A 23,827-nucleotide genomic window follows, 5' to 3' on the forward strand; every position below is an offset into this window, starting at 1 on the left:
TTTAATAGATAAATTTAATAGTTTATCAATAGATTTCAAATTTCATTATAAAATCTCTTTTCGTTTAAGATTTAATGCCATGTAAAGTTTAAAATTCCTCCCGTTTACCCCCTGAAACATCTTTAAATTTACAATTATGAGTAATATTTACATTTTTAAATTTTTAAAATGGTTAATGAATCATTAAAAGATATACTTTAGTATATCAGTTTGAGTTCTGTGTTTGGTGGTTCTTTTTTGTTTGTCCAATTAATGGTCGATATTTTTATGGCTAGGGAACCAAATGGAGGAGTTACGTTGTTTTCAAATAATTTGCCAGCACGGTTGTTTTTTTAGATGTTTATCTTGTGTAATTATTGGTAATCATAAAAAAAAAAAAAAAAAAACAGCGCGCTGAGATCAAATTGAAACAATCTTTGAATAAACAAACATATTGTAGCATTTCTTACAACTGACTAAAATCTTAGTAACTTAACAAGATATATGTAGTGAAATAAATCCAGACTATGCGATAGTTAAACAATGGGTAATACTCTGCGCAAGACGTTTGGAAACATGTGTGGTGCTGAGGTAACATTATAAAAGCATAGCTATCTTGCACTATTTGGTTAGATATTTAGGCAGCTACCATATTGCTTTTATCATAATGTTTCTTCTGTTGTGATTGTTCATTCTTTCAATTTAAAGAAAATTTTTGTTTGCCATTAAAAGATGGATAATACCTACCTAAAAAGAAAAAATGGGCCTAAAAAGGATGTGTATTCAAGTCTACAAGCAAAAATATCAGTTACAAAATAATCAGTTTCATACTATAGATAATATTTGTATGCTTTGCTTCTTTGCTAATTTTCTTTTGTAAAGTATGATTTTAAACTGTTTTGTATGAAATAAACTTTAATGATTATGAAAATATTTTACTCAAAATATGTTTCAACAAAATTAATAAGCAAAATCAAAAAGAAAAATTCTTGATATAATTTGGATAAATGTAAAAAAAGTGTTTGTAATATTTTTTTAAAATATTACAACTTCCATTATTATTTAAAATACATAATTAATGTTTAAACTTGACTTTAAATCTATGTTGTTCAAATCAGCATCTTAAATCTCTAGTGATAATATTATAAACTTGTATAACAAGTTTTTTCAAAAGGCAAGAATAATTAAAAAGTCAAAAGCATGCCAGGGCTATTCAACACAAGAAATTGAATCGTAGTTAGAGTTTGAAATCATTAAACTGTTAACAAGAGTTTTTACATCATGCTTGCCTTACCAATATTTACTTATCCAATATTAGAAGGTGTGATATGAATTTATTATTAGTTCAATTCATTTCTAATTTCGTCTTGATTTTTTTTTGGGTTGTAAAATAAAATTGATTTAAACCTTTTTGCATGCATTAAAGTTTGCTTTAAAATTACTCCACTGCAATTCATTAGATGGTTTTGACTTTATTTTAGGCATCAAAAGAACTTTCTTCTGAAGATCATCTTAAACCTATAGCAAAACCAAAAAACAGTAAAAAAGAAAAAAAAGAAAAGAAAAGTAAGAAAGAAAAAAATAATGCATTACAAAAGATCTCTGAAGAGGAAGAGGCTAGTCAATCTTCAACTCAACCTGATGAAAAGCCAATTCAGGTAATTTTTTCTATGTAAACTTTTATTGCTTTAGATCTGTGTACTAGGAAAGAATGACTTTTTAAAACAGTTATCTTAAATTCCAGATACAGTAGATAAACTTATAAATATTTTTGACTTCTTTCTTTAGCTTCTTTTCTAGAGTTATGAATTGTAGTTAAAGGACTTAAATTAAAATGACAAGTGAAAAACCTCTATAATTTTTTTTAAATTTCTTGGGGTATTTAGAATGCTGATAATAAGACATCTTCAACACCTCCTCAAGTCTCCATTAATATTGATCCTGATGAGAATTTTAAGATAACTAATTCCTCTAAAAATCTTTTGTGTAATATTAATGATAATAAAAGTAGTGATGTAATAAATGAAACCATTCTAGAAAGTGACTTAAAGAATATCCAAACGATACTTAATGATGAAAATGTTGTGATTCAAGATTTTCAAGCAAAAGAAGTTATTTTAAATAATGGCAATCTAGAAAAAGATAGTGAAATATTTCAAATGTTAGATAATAGTTTTGAAGATATGTATGAAGATAGTAAAGATTGTGTTAAAGTAGCAAATAATGTTGCTGATAAGTCCAACTTAGGAATTCATAAAATCCATGAAGTTGAGGTTGTCATAATGGAGGAGCTGGGTATTACTTATGCAGATGACATATTTATGCGTTATGCTGATGCATATTTACTTTTTATGGAAGACTGTAACAAATTACACTTAGCTATCGTAGATTTTCAAAAGTCTGTAATTGATAGTGATGCAGCGGCACCTAATTTTGAACAGAGTTGGAAAATATATTGCAGTATCTTAATTGAAGAACACAGTCATTTGAATTCCACTGCTAATAATAGAAAAGGTGAGAAGTTGTCAGCTGCTTTTCCTGATTGAATGAGTCATAAACCAACATATTTTCATTTTACATTTTTATATGCAGGTTATGGAGATCTTTTAATTCCTTGTTTTTCACTTTGATAATTTATTGAGTTTGGTGACTTTGTCTTTTGTTCTAGTTAACATATGTGACATACATATGAAGGTGCAAGTGATGCGAGTTGTCTGCTTAGCCCTCATTAATACAATAAGCAAAGTTCTTCCAGAATTAGGCAATTTGCTATCAGAGGCAAGTACTGTAGATATAATCGAGTATGTTAAAGGTACAATGGTTAGAGGTGAAAAATTAGGTATCACTTCAAAGTTTTCAGCTCCAGGTAAGTATCGTCGAAATATAAAGAAGCTTCGAAATGGATTAATTACATTAGAAATTGTAGATAGGGAGAGTAAAGAAATACTATTACTCATTGAGAGGAGCAGAGATGAATTTCAACAAAATATTGCTGCTGCTGCTCCTCCAAAACAAGTGATTTCTCATGAAGAACCAATCATCTTACCTATTGATGTGCAAATTAATCATACAAAAAGTGATTATTTTGAAAAGTTGGAGAGCGAATGCCCACCATCTTTTCAGGTAATTTAATAATAAATGGAATTGCCACAACTAAAATAAACACAACTTCTGATTAACTAGTGGGGGTATAGATGATTTTTTAAAATTGGAATCAAATTAGATGGGGATAATAAATTTTATAAGTTAATGAGTATTTAATGAGTGTATTAAAAGTGCAAATGAAGTATTTTTTTATGTATTATATGGATGTGTTTAAGTGTCATGATGTTTGATGTTCTTTTAATTTGAAATACTTATTTAGGCTGAAGTTGTAAGCCAGTTGAAAATTGAAAAATCAAATCCTATTAACATAAAACACCCAGAAGTCAGTGAGAATTTTTGTGATAAAAGAGATGATCAGAAAACCACTGTTGCCACAATCCAACACCCTACAGAAAAAATAACAACTGAAGCAAACTCTGTTAAGACTTACATTATACAAAGTATACCTGAAAAAAGTTCTTTTGAAAATCCTAACTTATCTCAATCTCCTGTATCTGTTATGACACGTTCCGTTATCATGCCTGCTGGTCCTAATCATGTCAAGGAAGTTTTAATAGAAGATGAAGAACATAATATGTTAGATTTTGGAAAATATTGTTTTATTGACCCTTCCACAGGTGATATTCAAGTGTTGAGAAACCGTTCACGAAGTTTGACCAGCTTGGTAAGTTTGAATGCTCTAAGTCAGTCAAGTCGTTCCTCAAGTCGTTCAAACCTGTCAAGATTTGGGAGCTTTGAGCTTGTTACTGGAGGAGAGGTAATAATTGCAGAGAAAAATCAATTAGCTACATCTTTACATTGAAAGTCTTATAGGATCTTCTAGCTGTTCTTAAGTATTTATACCATTTAAAACATTTTATATAAATGAAGTTATTTACACTAGAAAAAAACGAAATATTCTAAACTTATACATATTTTGTAATAGAAAAATAGGCAAAAAGTTTGATAACAGCAAATTTTCTTTATACCATTTTTCTTTTTTTAGCATAATCACTTTTTGTATTTTATATTTATTTTATTTTTTAAAAAATTAGCTTTAAAAATTTTTAAAAGCTTTTGTTTCATTTTTTAGTATGATTTTAATATATAACTAATGTATATATAAGGTGGACATTTGTTTTTTCTTTTTTACATGGTAAATTATTTAACACTTTTCTTACGGTTTTTTCGTATTATATTTACTTTTTAAAACTGGTTGTGCATATGCTGAAGGAAGGATTGTTCAAAGTTTTGCTACACATAAATTAAATTTGATTTTTTAGCACGTAAAGATGTAAACAAATTTCTATAAGACAAGAGTTGATGAAAGTATTTGTTTTTATTTTTATATTTTGCTATTTTTAGTAAAATCTCTTATCAAATGATGTAATCTCTTTCTTTTAAATCTGGCTTACTATATAATAGATGTAAATTTTTTACTGATATTCCATTGAGGTTCCTAGAAGTAAATCTGAATATTTTCAAATGCTTTAAGTTGTTTTTGTGTAGATGGTGGTTTCTCTCCGTAGTTACAGTTTTTTTTTCAGGTATTATATTAAATGCGTATAAAATTTTGGTTTCATAAAATTGCATGAATATTTATAAATGGTGGATATCTGAATATACATGTATGGTGCATATAACCATATATAAATGGTGGATATTTTTGCTGTAGAAAAATGTTTTAGGACATGTTACATTGTTTACGTCAATCAAATCGGAAACTCTTGAAGCAATTCTTATTACATTCTAAACCCACTCTAAACCTACTTTAATAGCGCAAACAAACTCAAGTTCATGGAAATACATAACGTAGGATTTCAGCTAATAAAAATTACTTATGATAAATCAATAGTGGCGATTTAATAGAGTTTTAGGATAGGTGTAATTTTTTACATTCAATAGTTTGTCAATTATTAAATCCTGCGTCAATTGCAATTGATAGCATAAAAAATTTTTAAAATCTCGTTTACGCAGATTTTTAAGTTCTTAATGTTAGAAAACACTAAGTCTTAAGTTCTTAAAGCTAGAATTTTTATCATGATCAGGCTATGTCTACCAATGAGAAATATACTAGGGTTAGCCTTACGTACGTTTTCTGAGAATCATTCTATCACAATTAAACAGTTGATAAATAATTAGAGGCGCATAAATGCAGAGTTTACATTTATGATGGTAATTACTTAGGTAATGAACCTGAATTACAATTTCTTGTTTTAAATTAACCCCACTTTTAAATAAATTGGGGTTAATTGAAAACAATCGTTGAATGCCCAATTCTGGCATTTAAGAATCCTTAAATGCCAAAAATTGGCGTTCAGGGATTCTTATGAAAAAAAATTTTAAGCATAATACCGAACGCATGTTAAAATTTGGGACAAAACCTCAGAGCTCAAAGATATTGAGTTGGCATCAGATAAACAAAAAAATCTTTATTTTCTCAAGTAAACAAAACCAGTTGATGTAAATTAAGCCGATAAGGTTTAACTTGCATCAATGCAAATGCTTTCAGCTGTGATATTTCTTCAATCCGAGATCGGAACTTTGAGCAGCAATTTGTTGATGTATTTGTATGTTAGCTCAGTCCAGGCTCGAATAATGAGCTGATGAGTTGGCCAGTGTTAGTGTTCTGTTGCTTACAGGCTTGTGCTTGAACTGTTGTTCAACGCATTTAAAATCGTGATACTTCCGGTTAGGAAGAACTCTTCTTCCATAGCGAGAAAATTGAACAGGCTGTGACTCTGTCTCAATCAGTTAGATCTACCCGACGATGCTGCAGATGAGAAAAATATCATGGTACGTATGTCCGTTGAAATCAACGTCAGCTGTTAATCGATTATGCAGTGCCACTATACTTCTTTTCAATCATCATTGTGAACAGGGTGTCATATGCATGGGTTTCACCCATACTTTATCGCCAACTTTCCATCCTCGAAACTCAGTCAAAGACTTTGGTGTTGATTCGATTTTATCGATTCCAGGAAGTCGAACATTTTTGTAATGTTGACAAAAGATTTCAAAAAGTGTGCTGTGTTTTGATGGAACGGTATTGCTTAAGAATGCAGACATGGGTATACCACACTATACTCTCGCATTTGTTCTTTTTACTAAGGGTCTGCGTATCGTTATTATTTTGAACCGATAACGGTATGAAACGATAACGATATCAAACGATATGAGTTTGCCTATGAAACGATAACTTATCGTTTGAAACGATAACTAAACGATAACTTATCGTTTGAAACGATATTATCGGCTTTTTTTTATCGGTTTATCGGAATACATAAAATTAACGAGAATACCGATATTTATCGGTATAATAACGATATTTTTTACAATATTCCAACTTATTTTTTTTTTTAAAATGCCATATTTTAGTTCAAATATATAATAAATCTTCAAGTCGATTCAAAATGTCGTTTTGCCTATCTTTACCGGTTTTACAAGTTAATCCTTCCCAATTGTATATATTATCTAGATGTCTAATTTCACAAAAGTTCTGTAAAGAAAAAGTGAAGCAACACTGTCCTCCAAAATGAACCCCAGGTTGAAACTCTCCCCACTCCTGATTTTTTTACATTTAATCAATCATATGCATTAGTAAACACAATATATGTTGTCAAAAAAATCTGAACTAAGTGCTAAATATGTATACTTCCAAAATTAAAACGCATAATTTTTGGCTTTTTTTCTTCCAAAGTTTTAATAAAGTCATCCATTATGGTAGTCAAAATAACCCATTAATATATATATATAGATCAAAGTACCTTTGATATACTCTCTAGCCAGTGTGTGTGTGTATATATATATATATATATATATATATATATATATATATATATATATATATATAAATCAGGAGTGGGGAGAGTTTCAACCTGGGGTTCATTTTGGAGAACAGTGTTGCTTCACTTTTTCTTTACAGAACTTTTGTGAAGTTAGACATCTAGATAATATATACAATTGGGAAGGATTAACTTGTAAAACCGGTAAAGATAGGCAAAACGACATTTTGAATCGACTTGAAGATTTATTATATATTTGAACTAAAATATGGCATTTTAAAAAAAAAAATAAGTTGGAATATTGTAAAAAATATCGTTATTATACCGATAAATATCGGTATTCTCGTTAATTTTATGTATTCCGATAAACCGATAAAAAAAAGCCGATAATATCGTTTCAAACGATAAGTTATCGTTTAGTTATCGTTTCAAACGATAAGTTATCGTTTCATAGGCAAACTCATATCGTTTGATATCGTTATCATTTTATATTGTTATCGGTTCAAAATATCGGTTCATACCGATATACCGATAACGATACGCAGACCCTTACTTTTTACCATCCGATGAACTCTTTCAACAATTCCATTTCCCAATAGTTTTTTAACAACTCGATAGATAAGTCTTATTTCCCATTTCGACGCCATTGTTTTCATAATCTGAGATCTAAATGACTTAGAATTATCCAGGAGAACTTCAGAAGGAGGTCCAAGTGATAACCATATTGTTTCTAACGATTGAACAACGATTGCTGCACTTTAATTTCTTAATGGTATCCATTGCGTGTATCTGCTTGGGCTACAGTCAATACAGGTGAGATATAAGCATCAAATCGACATAAGTAACATTGCACGCTACTCTTTCCTATACCTTTCTAACAGCAAGATTTCCTTTATCCCACAAAACTAAATTAGGATCAATTGAATTACATTCATCACATTCAGCGACAACCTTTTTCATTGTGTCTCTGTTAACGTGGATACCGGAACGCGTGCATAACTCCATACTCTTGGAAACTCGCATGTGTGCAATTGAATCAATTGCGTTGCAACTTTGTTTTTTATCCATTTTGTTGGCACTCTTGTGAGTTGATCTGCACAATTTTTAGTCTATGATACCTATGTATAATCCTCGACCAAATTTTCAAATATTTGAAGCCTTCGTCGTATCCAAAAGTATCCAAATATTAGCAATGCAACCAATTCAGTAACAATGGGATGTAAGTTTTGGAAAAGAACATACTTGTTACGCCACAATAAAGATGATGGGCATAAAGCGTGTATTTCTAAATATCGAGAGAACCTTCATAATATAGCTCCAAGTCTTGAGGAAACTGTATCGACATCAATTTTAAGAACTACTGAGAATAATCAAGAAGAAATGAACAGACTTTTTCGGATATCGTATTTTGTTGTTAAAGAGGATCTTACATTTAAAAAATTTCCTCAGCTGTGCGAACTACAAAAGCTAAATGGAATTATAATTTATAATATAATAACTTATAAGTTGGGCTAGAACTACTTAAGTGACAAAGCTTGCAAAAACTTCGTTTCGTCAATTTCGTATATATGACTATATACGAAACTGACTTAAAATGCGACTTAAGTTTAGACGTATGATTGCGTAAATGCTCGTTTTGTTGCGATTTAATCTGACGGTTCTACTGATAAGAGTATTAGTGAACAAGAAACAGTTCTTTTAAGGTTTGTTAAAAATGGTAATCCAGTAACTATATTTGTTGGCATTAACTCACCACTGACAGTTGTTGCCGATGTTATATTAAATGCAATAGAATTTGTTTTGAAAAGTTTAACAACAGACAAAATGAATCAAGATTTATATTTAAATAATATCTATGCAAAAACTGTAAATGTTAACTTTGATGGTGCATCTGCAATGTCTGGCAATAAAGCTGGTGTCAGTGGCGTACCTAGGGTAAATAGCGCCTGGGGCAAACACCAATCTCGCACCCCTCCTCCCCCACATAATTGCTTAATTACAATTTTTTAATAAATGATGACACAAGCTTTTAATAAAACTTTATTATTTATTATAAATAAACAATTTGTTTATGTAACATATATTACAAATTTATTTTTCTAGCTTTAATTGCTGCAAATTTCTTAATAATATTGTCAAAATTAATTTCTTCGGTAATTTCTCACTCTATGCTTAGTAAAGCGAGATCACAGAGACGGCTTTGGCCCATCGGCGCTCTCAAGTAAGAGTTTATCAGTTTAAGTTTACTGAATGATCTTTCACAACTAGCTACAGACACAGCTATTGTTAGCAACATTTGCAATTCTATACGCATATTAGAAAAAACGTTTTCGTCTCCATATTCAACTATAAACATAAGTAGTTGCTCGGGACTTGATATTTTTTCCTTATGGCTAGTAAGCAGCATTCTTAATTTATTTTATATAATTCTCGCTTATTGTATCGCAACCAAGCCTCTTTTGCGCCCCTTTCAGGTTGGCGCCCATGGCACGTGCCCTGCCTGCCCTACCCTAGATACGCCACTGGCTGGTGTTCAAACTAAAATGCGAAATAAAACCCCCAGTATAGTATATACCCACTGCGTGACGCATAGATTAGAACTATCTGTGTTTGACTCAATGAAGTTTGATATTTATTTAAAGAAGTTTGATGATAACATCAATAGTTTGTTTCGTTTTTATTCATCGCAGCCGGGAAAGGGTGTTAACATTGGTTGAAACTGACTATAAAGTTATTATTTATGATTTAGAAAGCAAGGCAAATGAGAAAGACGAAATTGCACAGAAAGCTAAAGGATTTTTGTGTTTCATGAAAGACCCACAATTTTTATTTTATTTATACTTTATTCAAGATATTGTTGAATCACTAACAATATTGTCATTGGAGTTTAAAAAAGAAGAAATTTTAATTTATAAGATTTTGCGTAAAGTTGATGCAAGAATTGCTGTACTAGACGCGTTATCAGTTAACCCAGGCTCGAATATTGGGCGTTTACTAGATAATTTAGAAGTAAAAGAAGATCAGTTAATCTACAAAGGTATTGATTTAACAGCATTAAAAAAGTGTAATTTAAAGAGAATTGATGAGATTGTTAGACAACAACCAAATGATTATTTTGATTGTTATAAAAAATATTTTATTAAAATTATTGACGGAGCAAAAGAATATATAGAAAAGCGATTCCGCCGTGATTTCAATCAAGAACCATTAAATCCTTTAACCACAATCTTTGATTGTCGAAACTGCCCAAAATCCTTTACAGGTTTGCTAGAGACAAAAAAATAGGGATTTAATGAAATAAAAAGTGTTTGAAACTTTTATGAGAATAATAACTTGATAAGCAAAGAAACTTCTAACTTATGTGTATTGCAGTGGCCTTTATTCAGGGAGAAAGTCTCTTAACTAAGGACAAATTTACTGTTGAGCATTTATAGAGATACCTTGCTGGAAAATGAACCTGAATTGGCAAGTATAAATGTCTTGTTAGAGATTATGCTGACTTTTAGCGCTTCAACGGCAAGTTGTGAACGCAGTTTTTCTTGTATGAACTTTAGGGGCGTGTACAGGATTTTTTTGGGTAAGTCGCAATTTTAACCCCTCCCCAAAAATGTTAAACTTTAGCATCCCCCCCTTCCTCATTGACAAACGCATATATTAGGTAAGACGGCTTAGCAATCGCCCGATATTTTTTCGCACATGATGCTAACCATTATCAAGCATCATCGCTTCGCACGCTATCTATTTTTAGAAGAAAATGATGATAACAATAGTCAGCACCAACGCTTAACAATTACACACGACCTATTCTTATATGAAGCAAAAAAAATTCTTAAAAATCCCTGCTATCGCACTTTTTTAGATATCTTTGAATAAGTAAGTCATGGAAATTTATCTATCCATGCAAGTTGAAAGCTACGTCCATTTGAATTTTTAGGAAAAGTAAATGTTTTACAAGGTACACAGATTGAACTAAATGTTGAACTTCAGAATTACTAAAAGTTTTAGCAACACTGGAATAACTAGCATAATTAGAAACCAAATAACCAATATCATAATTATAGGAAGGGATAGAAAATGGTATACATTGAGTTACTTTACTAAAACTAGGTATTGGTAATTGGTTGCAAAGATGCGAAGATTTATTTTTTAAATTAGATTCCATAAGGTCATCATGATCTTTGGATTTGCTATGAAAAGTAATTTTAGTCTGTAGCATCCTGCTACTTTCATTGGAAGCTTTACGTTTTAAATTGTTTTTTAGTACTAATAGAACATAATTATTGTGTTGAAAAAGGGACAGAAAAATCATTTGAAAAACTTTCAGAACAAAAAAGAAGATATAAAGACTCGTAATTTTCAAAAGAGGTCATACGGAGATAAATAATTTTCAAAAGAGGTCATACGGAGATAAATAGTTTGGCTAAATAATAGTTTGTACTTAGTAAGGACATTATCTGGGTAAAGACATTCTTTTTTTTTTCCAAATATGGTTGATAATCCAAGAACACGAAGGAAAGAGGACCAGTTCTTATCATTGCAATTATGAACAGCTTCTTCTTGTACCTAACTCTTAGCCTTCCTTTCTTGCATCTAAAGAATCTTTTGATACTGACAACGGCAGAATGCTTTTTAAACTAGGAAAAACATTTCTATTGTTACAAAAAACAGATTGAAAAGTTGAATGGTTTGAGTATAAGTCTGCATTAAAGAAAAGCTCGATTGATGTTAATCATTTACTACAGAATTATTCCCAGTGATGACTAATGAGATAAAACTGTACAGACAGTTTCCAGTTGATTGAGACCTGATATGAACATAAAAGCATAGTTATACAATTATATTTTTCAATTGCAATGTGTTCAATAAAAAATATTTTTATAAAAAAACTAGTTCATTATTGTTATTGTTACATTGGATTTAATATAAAGATAATTTTATAAATGTTTAATAAAAAAAAGCATAACAATAATAACAAGAAAGCTTAAAAATAATAAAAGAAAGCTTAACAAAAAAAAAAAAAAATCACTGAAACGAAATAAATATTTCTACCTTAAACTAATGAAATTGACACAATGTTTTTCTGAAAAAGTTTTTGGTAAAAAGGTTTCTAACCTCTAATATTTTCTACAACATTCATATTTGGATGTATGTACTAAGGGAAGTCCGAATTTAATTTTTAATGTTTAAAACCCTTTCTTTCTTTTTATTGTTCAAAATGCAAGTAATTAAAAAGATACACAGCTTTGTATAAAATAATTGGGGATGTCCATTGATATATTTTAATATATGTTTGTTGTTAATTATAGTCTTCTCCTCCTGATGATAAATATCAATAGAATTTGACTAATACTTTACTTAAGGTGTAATTGAAAAGGCAAGTCCAGAATTTGTTCTCTAAGAAATAGTAACTTTTATTTTTTTTAAATTAATAAAAGAAAATATTTAAATATTTTTAATAAAAAATGGTATGTCCATTAAAGTTTCTTATTAATTCGTTTAAGTCAAAAATTAAAACAACCTCCGTGTAAATATATAAATTGTTTTTTTTAATAAACTTTAGACCGTTCTCGATTTGACAAGCACTATAATAAAATACCAAACCGTAAATCTAACTGTTATCCCGGATTAATAACTTCTTACCATCCGTTCGAACAACCTTGTTTCGAATTAACCTTGTATAGTTTGCTTAATTATTGCTTTAGTTTGCTAAAAATATTCGCTCTGTTTGCTTTTATCTACCGACGCATCATATTTATTCAACAAAATATTGAAGTTGTAAAAATATATATATACATATATATTTATACATATTTTGGGTATGTTCAGCGACGTAGCAGACATCCCTTAGGTACGTCCCTGTAACTTACAAAAAAATATTTTGCGAACTTCATTAAATGACGACACCTTTGAAGATATTATGCGTATAAAGCTTGATGGCCAGTTAATTGAGGACTTTTTGCCCCAAAAACATGTCAACGTCCATTAAAAAAAAACGATTTGTCGCGCCCTGGCCACCTGTATCGAAAAAAAAATTTATTAAATTATAATAATTGGTGGCGAAGTGTCTACATTATTGTCACCTCTCTCACTAATTGTATAACCGGTTTAACTCTTTTCAAAAGCTGAGAAAACAAAGAAGTTTATTTCAATATTGCAAGAAAAAAGCAAGTTCCTCGAGCTTCTTGCAACACATTTTTAATGTTGAAAAAATAGAAAAAAAAGCTGGGGCGTCCAAAATAGTTTTAAAGTGGAGAATTACAATCACAACTACAATAATCAGTACTATAGTTGGTAATTTTTGAGCTCTTAAATAAATTGATTGCGCAAAAAGTTTAACGCCCTTCCTATTTTAATGTCCATGAGAAGACCAAATATAAATTTGTGTATTATGCGATTGTGTTCGGTTCATTCCATAACACTTAGAGAATTATTCGAAATCAAGTTTTGCAAAGGATTAACTTATGTGAGCATAATTTTGGGATATTCGAGAATTTAAAAAATGGTAAATTTTTCGGGATCTTAAAATGGCGGCAAATAATTCCAGATGCATATTTTGTATTAGAGATTTTTATAATTAACTTTTTAATATTAACAGATCAATAAGTGAAGTAACATTTCAAGTCAAAGAAGAGTTACACCGCTGTAACTCTATTATGACTAACAATCAGAAAAAAAAAGACTGACAACGATAAAATTAATATATAACACCTCGATGCATCACAACATACACTCGCAGACCAGAAATTTCAGTGAATAAAAAAATCTAAGCTAAGTATATTGAACATCAGGAAAACAAACATCAACTTTGTTGAGAGCAACGACTTGCTTGAGGACTGTTTTTACTGAACTCTATTACATCGTGTATAGTTGTTCTTATTGAAATATTTGAATCAACACTTCCTCGATCTTGCAAAGTCAAACAGCTGTTAAATCCTTTATTAACACCGTTAAGCACGTGATTTCTTACGTTCTGACGAAATACTGAAGCTGTGTTTTTATGTGGTCTATATAGGATAACCCAACACTTGTAACCATGCAATACAGAAAATAAAGCTGTGTTTCCAATTAAAACGTAATATATTTCCGTTAGAAGTAATCCTTTGTTACTATTTTGGGTTAAACGTATGGGTAGAAAGATAATCGTTGTACCTATAACAGAAAACATGGCAGATATAATAACTTTTATTTCGCTAAAATTCCCAGGAAGATTTCTTGCACGAAAGGCTTGCATTAAGCACATTACAATCAACACCAAACCAAATAGTAATTGAAGTGCGAAATCATTGTCGTTTCCACATTTAACAGTTTGTAATCCAGTTACTTCATTGTTTAAAACTATTACTTTAGCAGGTGTCATTTTTAAACATAGAAAACAAATCACTCCTTGCACGCTCAACATCAAAAATATTAATAGTGCTTCCGTTGTTTTTGACATTTTCAATTCTTTACGAGAGACTCGTATGCGAGCTTGAAATATAAAAACCAGTTTTTGAGTCTTTGTCATAATCATAGCAACAGCAAAAATGAGTAACACCCCAAGAACCGAAGGGCGAGCAGCGCATATTGTAACAGTCGGCTCTCCAAAAAACATTATCGGAGCTATGTAAAGTAGACTATGTGCGACTAGTTGAATAAGCAACATGTTAAGGTTAGCTGACTTTACTAGTGGTGTACGTCGGTAACGTATGAATGTAAAAGCAACAAATATTGTTGATATAGTACCCAACATCATAAAAAAATAAGTTACGTAACTTGCCATTTCTGCATAATGAAGAAAGTCTTTTGTAAAGTTTAAACACTTTGTAAGTGAGTTATCAATGCTGCGATATGAGCCAACCTCACAAGTTTCACATTGAATTTGTAACAGGCTAATATTATACTGTAAATAACTTTTATTTTCATGTTGTGAACCTTTTTTTTGACAATTACAACTGATATTATTGATGATTTTCCCGAAGTTTGCATCAATTACTTCCTTTTGGATGAAAGTCCTGTTTCCAAACTTGAAGGAGATGTTTTGAGTTTCTTTAGTCAAATTTTGGTATAAAACTAAAAAGCTTTGTAAGCTTGTTTGAGATTTATAATGATGGTCAGCTAAAACGGAAGGAATAATAAAGTCGACGCATTCCATTACTTCGTTGATTTCTGTAAGGTTAAAATTATTTGTTAGATTAGGTGAGACGAAGTAGTCTCTCCAAAACACTTCATGTATAATATTTGTAGTATTATCAATTCGCAAAGATATTTTTCTTCTTAACTCTGTTTCTAACAACCAAATTTTGTTTGGAATTTGTAGAGTTTTTTGAAAAAGTAAGTTTAATATTTCTTCTGAGCCAAATACAACAACTAAAGTTATACCATCAATCTGGGTTAGCTCATCGAAGGCCTTTGCTATCGAAATATTATTACCGTCTTGATACATAATCCAAGTTGAGCAGACTCGAATTTGCAACGTTTCTTCCCATATTTTTCTAGCAACCTTTGACGAGTATGGGCTCAACAATGCAATCTGACTCCACTCTTGTTGATAGAGAATGCTATTGAATAAGTAAACTGTTTTTATATCTTCTATACTTAAGTTGTAAAAGGTAGATACAGATCCAGGTAGTTCATAAAATGAAACGTTACATTTTCGAGCTAAGAGTTTGAAACTCGTCAAATCTAATTTTTTTCCAAAATAAAAAATGGAAACTATGTTTGTTCGGTTACTAAATGGATTTGATGAAAGACCTTCCGAGAGACACAATTTAGTATCGAACAGTTCTTGTAGGTATACAGCAGTTTTATTATTATCACCGCAAGAATCATAAAAATAATAGCCAATTGTAAATGTTTTATGAGTCCACAATTTGTAGTTCTCGATACGAGACATTAAAGAGCTAAGGTATAACTTGGTTAAACGCTGTTGCAAAAAATTAAACATACCTACTACATAAATATCACCGTCAGCTTTCGTTATCAAATTTGGTGTGCATATTGCTGTTGTATTATCAGCATTCCCGTCAACATAAATTAAACAAATGGTTATCATGAACCAAATTATAATCATTTGAGAAAATACTTTTATGTTACACAATTCTCTTTTTCTTTTGGCATTTGAAAAAGTGAAGAATAATTTTTATTGAAGCCAAATAAAACATTGCCAATTTCATTGGTTACAGAAAATTCTATGAAGTACTATTGTTTTCAATAAATATGATTACACAGAAGGTTCGCAAGCAAACTAAGTAAAACACAAGCTGTTGCTAAAGTAATTACTAAGTGTATTAGTTTTCTTGCTCACCACTGTGAAAAGTTTTTCTGTTATTTTTTTATAAATAACTTTTTGTTATCTTAACGCGGAAAAATAGAGCAAAACATGTAATATTGAAAAATAACGTAAAATATATAGCAGTGAAAAATACATCTTTTAGAAGCTGTGTTTAATTCTTAATTTCCGCTCTTTTACGCTCATTTAACAAAAAAGAAAAACAGAAAGTTAAGATTATGAAACTTATTAACTAAAAATATCGAACTCAGAGTTTTTCTAAATGGCAAAAATGAGAGAAAAAAAACAAAAACATCAATGAATAAATTATAAAATACAAAACAAATAGAAACTAAAAAAGGAAATATTTGTGTGTAAGATTGAATAAGAAAAGAAACAAACGAAAAAAAAATGCGATTATCAGTATAACAAGAATTATAACAACGTCTGCTCGATTGACACTGCAGCAAGCTCTTTCATAAATTCTTCTAGAATAACCACGCAATAAACAGCGTTTTTTACGCCTTCCAAATTCTTTATATGGAAATCTGGCTTATCGATGCTGCTTTGTTGTTTAAAATCTTTCTTGTTGGGACTACGTAATCCTAATTTAGGAATAGCTGGATGTAGTTTACTATGTCTGGTATTTAAAGCAACAAGCTTTTCATTTTTATCATCTTGCTTTTCCTTTTGACTTAATGACCATGGCGAAAGACACATTATGTCATCTACACTTAGAGTTTTTGACAGAGTAGGAGATTTTTGTTCATAATTTGAGCAATTGCCAGTCTTTTGATCTGATTGAATAACGCTATTAATTTCAAATGTGTCTTCAATATCATTTAAGTTTTTTACTAACTTACTAGAATCCAGACTAAAGCGTTTGGTAGATTCTTGACTCAATTGTTTGTTTTGCTCTTCTTGTTGGATAAGTAAGTTTCTTCTAGCTTTTCTAATTAGTTTTTGGTGGTCATGTAACTGTGACACAAATGCATCACTTATTGATGAAACACGAGCTAACACCTGTTAAAATAAGAAAACAGTATCTTAAATTTAAACATTTATTACCATTACGGATAAATAATACTTAAAAATGACGCTTTTTAGAAATATCTATTAACTTTAATTACTCATTACGGTCCACGCTAAGTAATTTTTACGTGAACTTACCCGTGATAATGATCTGACACCAGACTGTATAACAAGGTTTGAATTAAGAAGAAATGACCTTAGTAATGGTTGAGGGTAACAGGCAAGTCTTGTAACTAAACTTGTCAGACGAAGATTCAAGTAAACACTACTTTCCATCATTTTTTCTAGCTTATCAAACAGTGCGTTAAGAAATGGACCAAGACAATCGGTTGTAGTTAAGCCAATAAGTGAATCATCATAATTTATAGAATTGCTAGAAACACTTTTGCTTATGTTAGTGGAAATTGTAGACTTAGTTCGTACCATGCTGCTGAGATGAGAATAGCGTTCACTTGAGTTATCTAGTATAACATCCATTCCATCATAAGCATTAGACCAACATTTACAAGCTCTTTTACATAACATTATTAAGCTTTTGGCATCAACTAAATATGCCATCAATTCAAATGACTGAACATCTAATGTTGAGCAACTATCTTTTGATGAGTAACTATTTAGACTTGAATCCATGCTAGTGTCACTAGATCTAGATTTCACACTACTGTCAAAACTATACTTTTTTGTAAACTGTGGACTATTATGAATTATATGTTCAGTTGAGTTAGACACTTGTGAGCTTTTCATAGATAACAAAGGGCTAGCCTCTTCTGACTCTTCTTCCTTTCTTGCTTTAATGCAGGATGTTGGTATTAAGTATAAAAACATTGTGGCACTTTTGCAATAAAAATCCATCTCTTTGATTGTTCGTTTTTGATTCGGCAGAATATGATTACAAGGGAGCAAATACCTAGAAATGATTAAGATTCTGAAAACATCAGCAAACAATGATATTAGAAAAAATAGTAAGTTTAATTTAATAAAACAAGTAAGTTTAAATTACTAAAATAAGTAAGTTTAAATTACTAAAATAAGTAAGTTTAAATTACTAAAATAAGTAAGTTTAAATTACTAAAATAAGTAAGTTTAAATTACTAAAATAAGTAAGATTTGTCATATGTTCAACTAAAAAATACAAATGATTTGTTCAATATCTAGAAAAGAAAATTACCTAAATATCAAGTGGAAGAGTATGTCTTCACAATTTAAATTTAAGAGGGTTTGAAACAATTGCATGGTAATCATTGCAAGCTATAATAAAAATGTTTTTTCAGAACAATCAGTAAAAGAAGGGTAGCAATAATACTTTTCAAATATGAGACGAAAGCAGAAATTGTCATCTAATCAACAAAAACAAAATACAAATATTTATTTTTACCTGTTCTGAATCTGAGTTTATATGACAAATGAGTAAATTGATGAGTGGTTTGTTATCATATGCATCTGTAAGCAAGGCTTTTAAAAAAATCTCCATCAAATACTCGCTTGTAATAAATCGCAAAAACAAATCCAGATATGCAAGGGCAGCAATCTGTCCTTCAACAAGAGGCTAAAACCAAGGTAATTACTATACATTTGAATTAAAGAATAAACTTATAAGTGAAAAACATTTAAGTTTATTATTTAATTCAATGACAAGATAAAAACAAGCTTTATCAAACCCTACCTGATTAAGTGCAGGAGCAAGTACAGACATTAAAAAACCATCATATATTAAAGGCATCAGTTTTGAAGTTACTAACTTATTACCACACTAAACAAGAATAAACAAAAAATTAGTAAAAAGTGTCTTTCTGTAATTTAACGTTGCATTAATTATAAATATAATTTTCAAACTAAAGCTTTTAAATTAAGCTTTTAAGTTAAAAGAAAAAAGGAAAAAATCTAACCAATTTTAAAAAAAGAACTGCTTACTTCCATGACATTACAACAGAATGAAAGACAATTCAAGAAGGCTCGCATTTCAGACATTTTTTCTAAGTCTGCTTTTGTAATGCTATACCAATCTTCAGAGCTTACAGTTAATGTTGTAGGAAGAGACGAGTAGCGCGCGCTGAGACCACCAGCAATTATCTAAAAAGTTTACCAGTTAAAATAAAAAAAAATTCTGTTACAAAAGAAATCAAACTCTGTTCAACATTCAAACTTTTTAACTTTTCTTTAGCAAAATTTTTAAAATCAATCAACTTACAACACACGCAGCAGTTTGATGGCATATATATTCATTCAGTGGATCATTAGTTATAGCAAACTTCAGACAGGAAAGTATAGCTAAACGTGCCATTTCTCCAACTTCACCAGGTTTATGGGTGTAAAAAAGCAATAATTCGAAAAAAGTGAAACGAGAAATTTTGAAATCTTCATTGGGAGTATATAAATCATGGGATAATAAATCTAATAAATATGTATTTGAAATTCGCTGAGATATATTGTATAAAATATTTACATATAAAAATTCCACTTCAGGTGGAATTCTGCGAGTGTCTGTGGGTTTTAAAGATAACATTAATAATAGCAAAGGTATCATCACTTGTTTACATCCTAACAATTTTCCACCAGCTTTCTGAACAAGGGAATTAAAGGATGTTAGTTGCACAAAAGCCATTTGTTTTAAGTACTTGCGATTCAAACCAGTCCACCTGTAAATTCTATTAAAAATATCTTGTTGCTTACAAAAATTGCATAAAACCATTTCCATCTCATCTGATATGCTATTTTCTATCATGACTGTTGATATTTGTAATATAGTGTTAGAAATGATTTCAACTTTGAATGAGTCTAGGAGCTCATATTCAGTATTTAACAATTCTAAACACTTGTTCCATAGATCTTCAACTTCAAGTTTTAACTTTTCTTCATTTGTTAAAGTACTCATGATTACTTCATATGTATTGAAAAACAAGAGACAGATCTTTGTGTTTCTAAAATGTAAAAATAAATTTAGAGAAAATTCTGTGATACTGTATAAATTACAACTAAATGTGGGGTATTTTGGCGTAAAATTTACACATTTGTTATATTTATTGGGGTTTTCAATTGTACAAAATTTTAAACATTTTTGTATTAAGTAAAAAAAAAGTTTTAGCTGAAAGATAATGACAGATGATAGATAATGATAGCTAACAAATCAACAGAAGACCCAAATTTAGTAGTCTAAGAATTTTAGATAAATATGCGAACAAAAATAACTACATAATTAACTGTACTCTCTAATAACTAGATTTCTGAAACAAAATATATTTCACGATGTTTAAAACTGAAAATATGCATAGAACTAATTAAATAATTAAGCCAAGTGCATAACATTCCTCCATCCTCAAAATCAGTAATTTATCCAAAAGATGGAATGATTGCAGCACACTAGTTAAATCATATACAAAGTTTGTCAGTTGTTAATTAAGTTTTTAAGGCATTGAATAACTAAATAGTTATATAGTGATCAAACAATAACTCATTATGCCTGTAAAGGATTATTCCAAATAACTATTGAGAAGTGCATTTTTTACTCACCTGGAAAGGAACCATACAATCTAAAAACGCATCATAAATCTATCAACCACTGCTAATGAGAATGTTGCTACATCTTTACTAAAAGATATCTATGGTCAAATTGATTCTAACTTAGAAGACACTACCTCCTATGAAGAGTATAAAGACATTTACTAAAGTGTTCAATGCCTTTGCAAAGCATGTCTTGCAAAATGGTAGACAAATTTCTTAAGTCTTTTACAAATTTGCAAATCTCACAAGGGACTCAAATAATCAAATTTTTAGTTTTTAAAGTTGTACTTTTTTAAAAATAAAATAGAGAATATATTGTTTAACAAAAAATAATAATAATAATAAAAAGAAATAGAAAAGCAAAAAAAAAAGGAAAAATTTTTACATTTTTTTAACATATTTTTATTTAGAAAAACTTTCTGATGCCTTAAAACAAGCAATTAGAACAAGTTTCTTCCACATCTTCAAAACACTCGTTATGATAAGTGAATGTCTATATTTGGTGACACTCACTATTTGTATAAGTCTTCAGTTTTTACATGTAATAAAAATGTATAGTAAAATCTCTTCTTTACCACACCTTTTTGTAATATGTTATGTTAAATTGAAATATATTTCTTGTTTTGTTTTGCAATAGTAACAATTCTTAATCTTTGGAGGAGATAAGTTTTCTGACTTTGTCATTTATCCAAACTGGTATTTTATGTCATGGAGTGTAATTTATTGACTTAATTCATGATCATTAAGTTAACTCAAAAATGGACTTCTTGTTCATTGACTATAGCAGTCAAGTTTAGGCTAAGTAATACAGAAACCAGTATTATTCTAATTAAAAATCCAAAACAATTTTAATCAACTGCAATAAATATTATTAAAAACAAATACTATAGCTAGTTAGAACAAGAAAATTATAACCATCATTGACTAATAAGCAGTTCTAATCAATTAAAAAAATTACAATAAAATTGTGTGTATTCAACCAGATCTGGTTTAAGTAAATCAAAAGTTATTTTGCCTGTTCTCATCTTTTATTCATTAAGCCTTGTTTGCAAAATGCTTATGCTAAGTAATATTAGATACATTTAGAAAAGACTAAAAAAAAATCATAAATACTAATTCAACAAAAATGTATCAGTAGGGTTGTCTTCAGTGACATCTTTTTTTTTTTTTTTTGAGGAATATAAAATGAGACACCCTTATAACTTATAGATTTGGTTAAAAATAATGCTGATAAGTTTTTGGAAATTAGGTGAGTTTAAGACATTGCCACCAGATGTTATATATAAATGTTACTTGAAAATATAGGAACATCATGAATTATTATCCATTTATTCAGACAAATGGTTGATAGTATTTATCTAAAACTAAAAAATTATTTTAAAACATTTAAACAATACCAACTATAACATACCTTCTTAGGATCTCTGATTACAATTACAGCTTTAAACACCTTTTAGCTGGTTTAATGTATTGTGTATTTATTTGTGCAACCATGATGTATTTTTAAATATATAATTTGTATTTGATTAATAAATTACTACTTTTATCTAAAAACAATATTAAAATTATCATGAACCAAACAACTATTTTGAAACATGTGCTAATGTACTGTTGTTATGACTACTACATACTAAAAATCTAAACACAAAACTCTGCTTTAGAAAAAGTTGAACTGAACTTAAAAGTTCCTCTGACAGTAATAAATACCCAGCTTACTTCTAGGAGAGTAGACATTCACATAAGATATTCACAGACTAAACAGGTGCATATGCGCTTTTAGCAGCAACTTTGAAATTAACTGTACAAAAGAAGTATGAACTGAATACCATCATCTGGCAAGTAATGATATCAACTAGTATATTAGGAAAAAATGACCCTTGCTACACTTTATATAAAAAATTTTCTATATATTTGCTGCATATGCAGACACATACAACACGCACACCGCAACTTCTTAATGTTGTCTATCTCTAGTATCAGTAACTATATAATACAACTGAACTTATTATCTGTACTAAGTACAGCTATTTAAAAAAAACACCCACCTTTTCCGTCCTTTCCTTATACTTCTCGGCTTAAATTGCTTTACCTAACCTGATGTACCCACTATACAGGATCAATTCAAAATATCTATGCAAATGGGGTCTAGGTGGTAGTTCGGGACATTAACTACAAACAACTAGAAGCTCGTAGAAGTTAGTGATTCATCAATAATTATACTTTCACTAGTTTCATTAAAATTGCATGAAGATAAGAATGACGCTATTATGGTATGGCAAAATCAAGTTCCTTCCTCCACAATATTTTGTAGATGGAACTTTTTTCTCCACTTTTTGTTTATATGGGAAAATTAGGGAAGTGGAAATTTTTTTTACTGTTTTTATCTTGCGAAACCAATTATTGAAATAAAAAAAGACGGTATTCAATTCTGACGACATTGCAGAAAAAAAGGGGAACAGCCTAAAATATAACTTTGTAAAAAGCTGCAGCTGAATAATATAGAATTTGCTTTTACTCTTCTTTACTCTGCTTCATTTTATTTCTTACTTAATAAATTGAAATAAAAGTAAAAGTTTTTAAAAATTAAAGGTTTCATTTCAAATTCTAACAATAGATATATACTAAAGCTTTTTAAATTAAAATTGTGTTGAAAATCAAAAAGAGTGTAAAATGTAGCTGATTTTGTCGAATGCTGGCTTCGAGTTGACAAATACCAACGAAGCTCTTATCTGAAATGTAAAATTGCAGGGCTCGGAGAAGTTGATAGCCGATTGGAGCGATATATGAAGTATATGGGGGGTGGGGCGAGATCTTTCATCCCATCTCCGTAAGCTTAAGACATGTTAATTTTGCCGTGTGTGACCACTCATTCTCGTGCAAAAATAAATCTTAGATTGTTAACGTGCTGCTAATCGAACTGCTCCTAGCCTTATCGGATGCTGTTACGAGTTTAAAGCAAAAGATTACTTAGATCTTTGACAAACAATCAAATGCTTCTTCATCAACTCATTAGATGCAAAGTAGATGTAACAAACTTCCAAAAGCGATTCTGAAGAAGAGATTGCACAGATTAGCAGAATTGATCGTAGGGTAGGACCTTACCCACCATTGCCACGTGTGAGACAATACCATCGACCTTTATAACTCCTCCAACAAAAAGAGATGGGAACTTGTGATTTTTGATGCGTTTGGAACTTAAAGT

General features: G+C 29.9%; 3 protein-coding genes and 2 pseudogenes across 7 annotated transcripts; 2 read left to right on the plus strand and 3 right to left on the minus strand.

Moving 5' to 3' along the window:
* Positions 1 to 376: 376 nt before the first annotated feature.
* Positions 377 to 4,552, plus strand: LOC145186902 (uncharacterized). Of its 3 annotated transcripts, none has more exons than XM_080063207.2 (5): positions 377 to 570; positions 1,461 to 1,637; positions 1,866 to 2,493; positions 2,648 to 3,102; positions 3,344 to 4,552. In XM_080063207.2, the coding sequence occupies exons 1-5, from the start codon at positions 523 to 525 to the stop codon at positions 3,884 to 3,886; spliced, it is 1,851 nt and encodes a 616-aa protein (XP_079919333.2). In that variant the 5' UTR covers positions 377 to 522; the 3' UTR covers positions 3,887 to 4,552. The 3 variants fall into 3 exon arrangements, with proteins under 3 accessions (XP_079919333.2, XP_089935989.1, XP_089935988.1); XM_090079862.1 differs by lacking the exon at positions 377 to 570 and adding an exon at positions 1,151 to 1,300 and having other exon boundaries at positions 3,344 to 4,014; XM_090079863.1 differs by lacking the exons at positions 1,866 to 2,493; positions 2,648 to 3,102.
* Positions 4,553 to 7,869: 3,317 nt separating this feature from the next.
* Positions 7,870 to 12,834, plus strand: LOC149891762 (zinc finger protein 862-like; annotated as a pseudogene).
* Positions 10,691 to 12,118, minus strand: LOC149891763 (uncharacterized; annotated as a pseudogene).
* A 704-nt stretch (positions 12,835 to 13,538) lies between the features above and the next one.
* LOC149891764 (uncharacterized) lies at positions 13,539 to 16,002 on the minus strand. 2 transcript variants are annotated; one of them, XM_090078865.1, is made up of 2 exons: positions 15,774 to 16,002; positions 13,539 to 13,997 (listed from the first exon to the last, which is right to left on the minus strand). In XM_090078865.1, exons 1-2 carry the CDS (start codon positions 15,895 to 15,897, stop codon positions 13,648 to 13,650), a joined length of 474 nt encoding a protein of 157 aa, XP_089934991.1. In that variant the 5' UTR covers positions 15,898 to 16,002; the 3' UTR covers positions 13,539 to 13,647. The 2 variants fall into 2 exon arrangements, with proteins under 2 accessions (XP_089934991.1, XP_089934990.1); XM_090078864.1 differs by having other exon boundaries at positions 13,539 to 16,002.
* A 207-nt stretch (positions 16,003 to 16,209) lies between these two features.
* On the minus strand, positions 16,210 to 22,774 carry LOC145182201 (FHIP family protein v1g243165-like). Of its 2 annotated transcripts, XM_090078862.1 has the most exons (9): positions 22,671 to 22,774; positions 22,037 to 22,172; positions 19,316 to 20,045; positions 19,039 to 19,197; positions 18,791 to 18,877; positions 18,503 to 18,673; positions 18,296 to 18,375; positions 17,266 to 18,034; positions 16,210 to 17,118 (listed from the first exon to the last, which is right to left on the minus strand). In XM_090078862.1, the coding sequence occupies exons 3-9, from the start codon at positions 19,997 to 19,999 to the stop codon at positions 16,531 to 16,533; spliced, it is 2,538 nt and encodes an 845-aa protein (XP_089934988.1). In that variant the 5' UTR covers positions 20,000 to 20,045; positions 22,037 to 22,172; positions 22,671 to 22,774; the 3' UTR covers positions 16,210 to 16,530. The 2 variants fall into 2 exon arrangements, with proteins under 2 accessions (XP_089934988.1, XP_089934989.1); XM_090078863.1 differs by lacking the exon at positions 22,037 to 22,172 and having other exon boundaries at positions 22,671 to 22,757.
* Positions 22,775 to 23,827: the final 1,053 nt, after the last annotated feature.

This window comes from Hydra viridissima, unplaced genomic scaffold (assembly GCF_058129835.1).
Source record: "Hydra viridissima isolate aposymbiotic clone 2 unplaced genomic scaffold, HvirCarnegie_v1 scaffold_2, whole genome shotgun sequence".
In the NCBI taxonomy this organism is placed as follows: Eukaryota; Metazoa; Cnidaria; class Hydrozoa; order Anthoathecata; family Hydridae; genus Hydra; species Hydra viridissima.